The sequence below is a fragment of the Tupaia chinensis genome, unplaced genomic scaffold (assembly GCF_000334495.1).
Source record: "Tupaia chinensis unplaced genomic scaffold, TupChi_1.0 Scaffold143921_1, whole genome shotgun sequence".
NCBI lineage: Eukaryota > Metazoa > Chordata > Mammalia > Scandentia > Tupaiidae > Tupaia > Tupaia belangeri.
The window spans coordinates 461,895-470,939 of NW_006203772.1; the positions used below are offsets into that span (position 1 = coordinate 461,895).

At 50.1% G+C, this 9,045-nt stretch overlaps 2 protein-coding genes, 1 long non-coding RNA gene and 4 other non-coding genes across 9 annotated transcripts in view; 5 read left to right on the forward strand and 2 right to left on the reverse strand.

The window, feature by feature from the left end:
* RAB34 (RAB34, member RAS oncogene family) overlaps positions 1 to 1,215 on the reverse strand; it is a 25,112-nt gene extending 23,897 nt beyond the window's left edge. For both annotated transcript variants that reach the window (XM_006165458.3, XM_006165459.3), the window contains exon 1: positions 294 to 1,215. In XM_006165458.3, the coding sequence (XP_006165520.1) occupies positions 294 to 439 (146 nt within the window). In that variant the 5' untranslated portion in view covers positions 440 to 1,215. The remainder of the gene's footprint in view (positions 1 to 293) is intronic.
* Positions 1,216 to 1,527: 312 nt separating this feature from the next.
* Positions 1,528 to 2,405, forward strand: LOC114005505 (uncharacterized). The gene is made up of 2 exons (XR_003547352.1): positions 1,528 to 1,634; positions 2,286 to 2,405. It is a non-coding gene; the product is annotated as an uncharacterized LOC114005505 (long non-coding RNA).
* On the forward strand, positions 2,136 to 2,199 carry LOC114005513 (small nucleolar RNA SNORD42). The gene has a single exon (XR_003547359.1). It is a non-coding gene; the product is annotated as a small nucleolar RNA SNORD42 (small nucleolar RNA).
* A 2,853-nt stretch (positions 2,406 to 5,258) lies between the features above and the next one.
* On the forward strand, positions 5,259 to 5,329 carry LOC114005515 (small nucleolar RNA Z17). The gene has a single exon (XR_003547361.1). It is a non-coding gene; the product is annotated as a small nucleolar RNA Z17 (small nucleolar RNA).
* Positions 5,330 to 6,368: 1,039 nt separating this feature from the next.
* On the forward strand, positions 6,369 to 6,431 carry LOC114005514 (small nucleolar RNA SNORD42). Its single transcript, XR_003547360.1, has one exon. It is a non-coding gene; the product is annotated as a small nucleolar RNA SNORD42 (small nucleolar RNA).
* A 185-nt stretch (positions 6,432 to 6,616) lies between these two features.
* Positions 6,617 to 6,688, forward strand: LOC114005510 (small nucleolar RNA Z17). Its single transcript, XR_003547356.1, has one exon. It is a non-coding gene; the product is annotated as a small nucleolar RNA Z17 (small nucleolar RNA).
* A 456-nt stretch (positions 6,689 to 7,144) lies between these two features.
* TLCD1 (TLC domain containing 1) overlaps positions 7,145 to 9,045 on the reverse strand; it is a 3,099-nt gene continuing 1,198 nt past the window's right edge. Inside the window, exons 1-4 of one of the 2 annotated variants that reach the window (XM_006165460.2) lie at positions 8,778 to 9,039; positions 8,358 to 8,440; positions 8,197 to 8,279; positions 7,145 to 7,820 (exon numbers count right to left, since the gene is read on the reverse strand). In XM_006165460.2, coding sequence (XP_006165522.1) covers positions 7,437 to 7,820; positions 8,197 to 8,279; positions 8,358 to 8,440; positions 8,778 to 8,971 — 744 coding nt within the window. In that variant the 5' untranslated portion in view covers positions 8,972 to 9,039 and the 3' untranslated portion in view covers positions 7,145 to 7,436. Of the gene's footprint in view, positions 7,821 to 8,196; positions 8,280 to 8,357; positions 8,441 to 8,777; positions 9,040 to 9,045 lie in introns of those variants that run through there. The other variant, XM_027767112.1, reaches the window with a different exon arrangement.

Genomic DNA, 9,045 nt, shown 5'->3' on the forward strand with positions numbered 1-9,045 from the left:
TGCCCGGCGTGGCCGCCCGCTTGGCTCCCGCTCTCCGACGCTGTAACACGATCCCCGGAAATTCCTGGAGAAGGGCCGCCCCCCGCCCCTCTCCTGGAAGCTGCTGGCTCAGCCGCCCGCCCTCTCCTCCCCTTCCCCTCCTCCCCACCGTGCTGCCCGAGTTAATCGGCCTGCCAGGGACCTCGCTAGGTACCAGGACCGTCCCCCCAGGCTGGAGTCCATCTAGGTAGCGATGGCCCAGGCTGCTCTCTCCTGCACTCTGTGCCAGGCTATGACTTCATGGGGACCCTTACCGAGCGGAATTGGTGATGAAGAATCGGCGATTGCTGCGCAGCATCTGGCGAAGCCAGGATCCCGCCAGGAGGAGAAAGGGGGAGAGAAGGGGCCCAAGGAGAGGCGGTGCTTCCCTCCTCGACTCCAAGCCCGAGACATGACTCATAAGAGTCTGCCCTCGCTCTTACTTAGGCCCTAGGAGGAGAGGTGGGCGAGCGCGGAAAGGGGGCGCCAGTGTCTGAACTGGGTGCCCACCGAGGAAAGACTTAAGTCCGTTATCTCCCTCTAAGGCTGACTTGTAGGTTTAGAGGGCGAAGGGGAGGCTGAAGACCAAGATTCCTTCCCCAGTAGAATATAAAGAGGGGTAGGTGGACTGGGGAACTCTACTTTTTAGTTTGGTCGCCGCCCTGGGACACAGGGACTGAGTGCCCTTTGATTACGAGTGACTGGTCACTGTCCTGGCTCCATTGGAATCTTTCTCCCAAGGGCATTTTCTTTTTGCAAAGCCTTGCTGGGTAGGAGAGGGGGGAGCCCATAACCAGTTTCACTGTCAAAGGGGACATCTGGTTCCATGGACAGCTGGGGAGAGTTAGGTACAGATGCTCAGCCTTGATCAGTATGAAACCTTGCGGTGTCGGGAACCGAACGTGAGAATGCACAGCTGACTGGGAAAGGGAAGAGAAGACAACCTGCGAGGAAGGAACTGAGGGAAAATTCTTCATAGGAAGAACTAGCGAATCCAGGAACAATCTGCTCTGGGTGTTTGGAAAACCGACAGAACTTTGAGAGTATTATTGGAAAACCACAGCGTGGCAGAAATTTCTCCCTTGACTGTCTGCCACCAAATCACTGTGCTCTGGATCATCCCCATTGCTCTCTGGACCTCAGTTTCCACAGACACCGTCTGAGGGAGACCAGGCAGATCTTGTTCTAACGTTCTAGAATTTTGGTTCCTCCTCCCTGAGTCCATCGATATTCTTTCCGGTTTACAGTGTCGTGGTCTCTTGGCACTACAGTCTTTTCCTTGACACTGGAAGTTGCTCAAGATGGGAAGCATCAGGGACCAGGCTCGAAGCAGCCGCGTACACCTTCCACAAGCCTGAGCGAATAAACACGTGTCTTCAAAAAACTACAACTTCCAAGAAGCTTTGCTGCCCTTTTATGGGCGGTGTAGCGTATGCTCGCTGCCATTCATAAAGGAAATCTAACTACCGTTCCCAGCAGGCACTACGCTACAGATTAACCAATCAGTTCTCAGTAGAAAACATCGCGAGTCTTCGGGGAGATTTGATTCTATAAGCCTGTGGGACGGACGTCGAGGGTCCTTTTCGCCAAGATGGCGCCGAAAGCGAAGAAGGAAGGTGTGTATTGGGGAATAGGGCTTACGGCGGGTTTGTTTGGGATCCCAGTGGAGCAAATGTGTGGGGACTCTTCGGGTCTGGTTAAGTCCTGAAAGGTCTTACCCGGAGCTGCTTCTCGTGCTTGGAGCACGCTGCGGCGTATGTGAGCCGCGTGAGCTCGGCCGCGTGGGCTGGGTTATATTGAAGGAAGTTAGGGAAGCAGCTCACCCGGCCGTCAGCCACTAGCGAGAGCGGGACATTCATAGGGATTTGGGGAGCTGCACGCATTCACAGGTCGGCTTCAGACCTGTGAGGAATCAGTACCCTCAGCTATACTTTTCTTAATCCGGGCTATATACCCCTCCTGCCGCCGGAGTTTTTGCGGTGTAACTACAGTTTTGCGATGGTGTGTGTAGAACTAGCGTATGTCCTGGCAAGTATCAAGCGTTCAATCAGTGCTAGTTCATTTCTTTGTCATATCTTTGGAATTAGACCAAGTTGATCACATTCTCCCCAAGTACCGTGCATATGATGGAAAAATTTTAATCTGACACTAGTGATGTCTTCAAAGGAACCACTGATGCACGAGTGGCCAGGGGCACCCACTACGTGTCTTGAGGTTGGAAGTGGCCGATTTCTGAATCCTTCAACTTCGTCATCTTTTTCTCCTAGCTCCTGCCCCTCCCAAAGCTGAAGCTAAAGCGAAGGCTTTGAAGGCTAAGAAGGCAGTGCTGAAAGGCGTCCACAGCCACAAAAAAAAGAAGATCCGTACATCACCCACCTTCCGGAGGCCCAAGACGCTCAGGCTGCGGAGGCAGCCTAAACATTCTAAAAACCCCAGGAGAAACAAGTCAGTACTGCTTCTATACCTATGAAAAGATACTTGAGTAGCCTCTGTTGGTGATTAGAAATTCACCCACGTTAGAGCATGGCTTCTCAAACACATTGGTAACCCATTGTTCTTATTTAATGGGCGTGTGAGGAGGTTGTATCTGCCTTATATGAGAATAAGGAAGAGGCCAGTAGGTGGTATGATGGTTAAAGCACTGGGATCCCACATGGTAGATTGTCCTGGACGTAAAGAGTAACAAATTTCTGCAGTACAGGAGGCCATTTTGTTTAGTCTATGAGACTTATTATAGCATCACGTGTGGTGAGGATTTGAAAGTTCACTTTCCTGAGAATATGACGTGAAATTAAAGTAACGCTCTTTATCTTGGAGTTCCAAGGAAGAGCGCCCCCAGGAGAAACAAGTCAGTACTGCTTCTATACCTATGAAAAGATACTTGAGTAGCCTCTGTTGGTGATTAGAAATTCACCCACGTTAGAGCATGGCTTCTCAAACACATTGGTAACCCATTGTTCTTATTTAATGGGCGTGTGAGGAGGTTGTATCTGCCTTATATGAGAATAAGGAAGAGGCCAGTAGGTGGTATGATGGTTAAAGCACTGGGATCCCACATGGTAGATTGTCCTGGACGTAAAGAGTAACAAATTTCTGCAGTACAGGAGGCCATTTTGTTTAGTCTATGAGACTTATTATAGCATCACGTGTGGTGAGGATTTGAAAGTTCACTTTCCTGAGAATATGACGTGAAATTAAAGTAACGCTCTTTATCTTGGAGTTCCAAGTTTAGTTCCTTGCTAGTAGGACCTAATGCTATAGGGAACATTCCTTGAGGTGAGGAGATGTGGGTTGAATGATCATGTGGCCTGACTTACCTATATAGAGTAGTAATGGCCTGCAGCAGTGTACAGAAGCTTCTCTACTTTCCCTAATTTTCATATTACTAAAGATACTACTCAAAGCATAGGTTGGGGAAGTGGGTAAAGGTTTTGGGCAGGTGGATATTTTGGCGTCAAGCTATTCATAATGACTGACTTCTTGGGAATCATAAGAGCCATAGTAGCAGTTGCCACAAGTGGGTTTCTGCTGCTTCCTAAGAGAAGAGTAAGGGAGACTTGTGTCCATGGAGGAAAGCAGTGGACAGATTATTTACTCACACCCCTGTCCTACTTGCTTGGACCTAGAATTTAGCATGGTACATGATGAGGCTTCAAAATAAGACAGTAGTGCCCGGGTGAGCAGAGCCTGGCTTCTGTATGTTGTGGGATGAAGCTGTGTTCTGGCTATGTTAAAACCTTCATAAGTTTAACCTGAGGTAAAAATAAAAGTTGCTGTCAAGAATAGGTGGTCCTTGCTGCCAATTCCCTGATGCAGTGGTAATATGACATGATGCCCATGTTTCAGATCCCTACCTGTTCAGCCTGAAACCTGTCAGGCACATAAGTGGCTGGCATGACCAGATTTGAGTGGAAGGTGCTAAGATCTGTCTATCCTACCTCCTGTAAACATGTATTTTACCATTAATAAAGAAGAAAAATTAGCGGCCTTCAATCATACAGCTATTTTTTGCAACAAGAGAGGGTAATGTTTGATCTAACCTGAGTGAGGCACTAACATGAAATGAGTTCAGATTGAAGATTTTTTTTAATTTGCACGTGCTTTCTGTATGTATGTGTTTATGTACGTATCTTAATTTGCCCAGAGAAGGACAGAGAAACGGTGAGAAAAAGCAAGCTGCCGGGTTTGGAACTCAAACCAGTGCCCTTAACCACCATGCCACTTGCTAGCCCCCCCCCCCTTTTTTTTAAGAGATTTTTGCTATAGGGTGTGTACATCATGTACTCACTGGAGAGATGCAGAAAGTGAGAAATCATGTCCCACCCCCAGGGGTAGGGGTGGCATGCCGCAGTTCCTTCTCCAGTCTTCTCTCAGGATTTTGGCCACACACGGGCCCAGTGTGAGCTTCAAACCTTCAGGTCTGGGACTCAAACTGCAGTAGGTCAGGTGGGAGTCCAGCTACATAACCGTTACACTATTTGATGGTCCCTGCATGTGCTCTTATTATGAAAAAATGGGGAGGGGAGAAAGCAACCCCCAGGAGGATAGCTATACTATAGACCTTTCTACTCTGTTCTCAGGGTTTTGGGGACACAGGCATAGGTGCCCAGCATACTTTTTTTTTCTTTTTTAAAGAGATTTTTGCTATAGGGTACATGCACTTACCAGAGACACAAAGTGAGAAATCACACACACACACCTGTTGGAGGGTATGCCACAATCTATTTCATTCTCTCAGTATCTTGGGCACGCACACGCATCCGGCGTGAATTTTAAGCTGCTGGGTCCAGAACTCGAACTGTGATCGACTACATGGGAGTCTAGTGATAGAACCATTAGGCCATCTGCTTGTCCCCACCTGGCGCATTTATCAAACTGCCAGGTCCAAGACTTGAACCACACAGTCAACTATGTGGGATCCAGCCACTTTAACCACCATGCCAACTGACTGGCCTCAAGGCAGTTTTTTTGTTGTTGTTGTTTTTTAATTAATTATTTATTTCCATTTGCTGTTGTATCAGAGAAAGAGAGAATAGGGGTAACGAGAGCAAGCTGCCAGGTCTGGGACTCGAACCGTGGTTGGCCATGTGGGCAATCCAGCACCCTTAACCACCGTGCCACCTGCCAGCCCCTCAAAGTAGATTCTTTAGTCACTTAACGAGATCCTTTCAGGTGAAAGAAAAATACACTAAAGGGTTCTGTTGCTTCTTAACCCCCACTCCCTCACGCTACGGTTTCAGGGTGCAAATGATGACATTATTCAGCGACCAAAGTCTGACAGAAATGATTGCTTCTCAGTGTCTGATGCACCTCAGCTCTCCTGGTCTTGGGCTCCAATGAGGACCTGTCCTTTCTAATACTGGACTTAGGTCACCTCACTTTGCTTCTCCCCCAGGCTTGACCACTATGCTATCATCAAGTTCCCCCTGACAACCGAGTCTGCCATGAAGAAGATAGAGGACAACAACACACTTGTGTTCATCGTGGATGTCAAGGCCAACAAGCACCAGATCAAACAGGCTGTGAAGAAGCTCTATGATATTGATGTGGCCAAGGTCAACACTCTAATCAGGTAAGTGCAACCTCATGGGATAGGGAAGAAGCTGGGACCACACCCAGGAAACCGAAAGCGAGTTTGGCAAAGTCCCTTGATGATGCTCTTAGGGCCGGAAGTCTGTAGGAGCTTTGGGAAATGAGCACCCCTGCTGTGATTATAGTGCTTTGTTTGCAGTGTAGACCTCAGGAAACTGCCTTCTGGGATTTGGTTTACCCAGTTGGTGCTTGTTTTCTGGATCCCTACCATGGTTTATGTCAGATTACCTGGGTTTAAGTCTTTTTTAAATTCACCGAAGTGGTGAAATGAAAAGGCACTCCCCCAAGGAGGATGGTCACATTGCAGTCTCCTCTTCCTCCACTTTGAATTTTGAACATAAACATGCACATGCCACAGCATGTTTTCTAAGCTGGCAGGTCCAGGAGTCCAACCATGCAGCCTGCCATGTGGGATCTAGCCACCTCAACGACCAGCCTCAGGCTAGCCCAGGTCTTTTCAAAGGTTTTTGTCATAGTGCATGTGTGCTCACCAAAGAGAGGCAAAGGGAAAAATGAGAAATCACCCCCTAGAGAACAGATGACCACGCTGCAATCCCTTCTTTAGGAATTTTGGCCATGTGTGCACATAGCTTAGCATGATTTTCAAACAGCCAAGTCTGGGACTCTGGTCAGCCACGTGGGAGTCCAGTGCCTTAACCACCATGCCACCTGCTTGCCCCCAGATTTAAGTCTCAAATGCCCTGTAGTGTTTCTCCTTGGGAATTGGTTCTGTGGTTTTATGGCTCCCATAACCCTCTGCACAATGATGGAAACAAACTATTTAGAAGAGAATGATATGAACAAAGGAACCACTGATGTGCCAGAGGAGTGGGGAGGAAGCCCCATCTGGGGACAAGGAGAGCAGCAGAGCCTAAGGCTTTCTTCTCCACCCCAGGCCTGATGGAGAGAAGAAGGCGTATGTGCGACTGGCTCCCGATTACGATGCTCTGGATGTTGCCAACAAAGTAAGCTTCCTTCCCTGCTCTGCTTTTCCACCACCTACCCCAGTGCTGGTGATGGGCCTGTTAGTGACCAAAGCCTAACTTGTGCTGATTAGTCAGAACTGACTGAGTGCACTGTCTTCAACAAGACTTTACCTCGTGTGCCCTCTTTGTGCTTTTTAACCATGAAATTCCATCTTAATCTTCACATTTCAGTTCCAGTAACAAAGCTCCTTTTTGTTTTCCAGATTGGGATCATCTAAAGCAAGTCCAGCTGGCTAATTCTAAATACACATTTTTCCACCCTATATATGCTTCTTGTGTTTCTGGTTGGGCTGGCGGGGGAAGGGACAAACTGGTGTGCACTGAGGGAATAGGGTGTGGGCAACACCCTGATCCTCCTGCTCTGTGGGAACACTCACCCATCACTTCACTGTACTTGTTAAAAATCCCAGGTGGTAGAAGCTCAGGTTCCAGAGACATCTCTGACTCAGACTAGGGTTAATTGTCCCAAGATAACAGGCTTTACAAGAACACCTCCCTTCATCCCTGGAAGAGGCTGTATGTGAAACCAGTACCCAGAGTCAGAGGAAGAGAGTTTCAGGCTTTTCATTAGCATCCATTTCAGGGCAGTGTGGGTTGGCTGCTGTTGGGGTAGCACCTGTCTTCACACCCATCTACCGTGTCCAACCGGTCTGTCTGCTGCTCACCCCTTGCCCAAGAAAGGACAAGGACTTCAGAGTACATTAGGGTTTTCAATAGTGGGTGCAGGCCTGGAAGGCAGAGCGGCTGGTCCCAGAGGACACGGCCTTGGAGCCAAGCCCCAGTTTGTGTCTCCTTGGTTGTCGTTGCTGTCCTTGCCACAAACGCCAGGCTCTGCACTTCTCACTCAGTCAAAAACTTGTCTTTGTGTTGCCGGCTGGGGACACGCTCAGGGCAGAAGTCAGAACGGAGTAGGCGAGAGAAGTAGATGAGGATCATCACGTCCAGCATGAGTAGGATGCCCAGGAGGAAGGTGCCCAGGGTCCTCTGGCCCGCATAACCCAAGAAGAAGTGGGTGAGGTAGGCCTGAGGCGCCAGGCGAAAGAGAAAGTACATGACCAAGTTGACATACTTGTTGACCCGGTAGAGGAGGTGGTCCTGGGCGTTGCTGATCTTCATCATCATGCGGATGGTGAGGAAGATGTTGCTCACCTCCACCAGCAGCGTAAGGACACCACCACCAACAAAGCTGCGCCAAAAAATGCCTGAGAAGAAGGCACCCATGGCCTAGGGGGCAAATGGAGAAAACAGGTTTGGGATCCCAGGTGCCAAGGCATGGCTGGAAGTCAGTGGGGGTATCAGGCTACCAGATGAGGGGCTGGAATATTCATATTTTCCTTCTGGAATAACCGTTTCCGGTAGGTAAATTTGTTTTCATTAACAGACTGATCCCTGCCCATAGGTTCTGGCTCTGGGTGGCCTTTACACGCATTTTAGAGGCAGTAGGTAGGGCCTCAAACTGAGCAAGGGCACAAGGATAGGCCCAACCCTTAGCATCCTAACATGAGAAGTAGGACACAGGTGTGATGTGTGGGAACAAGGTGGCCTCCAACTCAGGTTCTGGCTGAGACTAGGTCACTAGTCCACATCACCAGCTTCTTACCATGACATGATGGACAAGGTATTCCCAAGAAGCTCGCACTTGATGACTAATCACGATGTCCACTGTGTCGTGAATGAAATACCCTAGCAAAGAAATGAGGTCATGAAGGAGTCTGACCAAAAGGCTCCCTGTTCACCTTTACACTCCTGGGAAAGACCTACCTGCAGAGAAGCAAACGAGCAAATAGCCAGAAAGCGACCACGCCGTCTCGATCTCCACCAGCATCTCTGGGGTCTGCCATATACTGGAAGGGAGGGAAGCAGGGAGGTTCTTGCGGCACGCTCAGGACCCTCACCTCCCTGACTACCCCGGCCATTCCCAGGGGAGTTTGGGCTCGCGCTATTGGCTGGCAAGGGGGCGAGGAGGAGCTTGGCCACAACCCAGGTGCCTCCGGTTTCCAGGTGAGATCCTCTTCCCCTGGGGCCGCGGCCGTCCCTGGTTGGTTAGGGTTCCAAACAGAGCATCAGGTGAGACTGCATGGCCTCCCCCCACGTCCGTGATTGGAATAGTAACACGGGAGCCAGTCGCGGCGCCCCGTGACGGATCCCTTAGCCACTTCACTCCCCCGGTCGCTCACTCACCACAGCAGCGCCCAGATCCCTGACACGATGGAGTGAGCGAAAGATACGAGCAAGTTGTGCCAGCGCCAGGTGCGCAGGGGGTCGGCGCGCACGTGTGCGGGCAGAGGCAGGCGGCAGAGAGCGCGCCGGAGTGCCCGGAAGGTCAGCGTTGCGCCCAGGAGCAGCGGCAGGGCGGGGTGCAGCAGAGGGGGCATGCTGGCCCTCCCTGCCTTCTGTCTGTCCGCCCTCTAGGCCGCCTCTCGGGCCGTCCTGGGAACCCAGCTCCCGC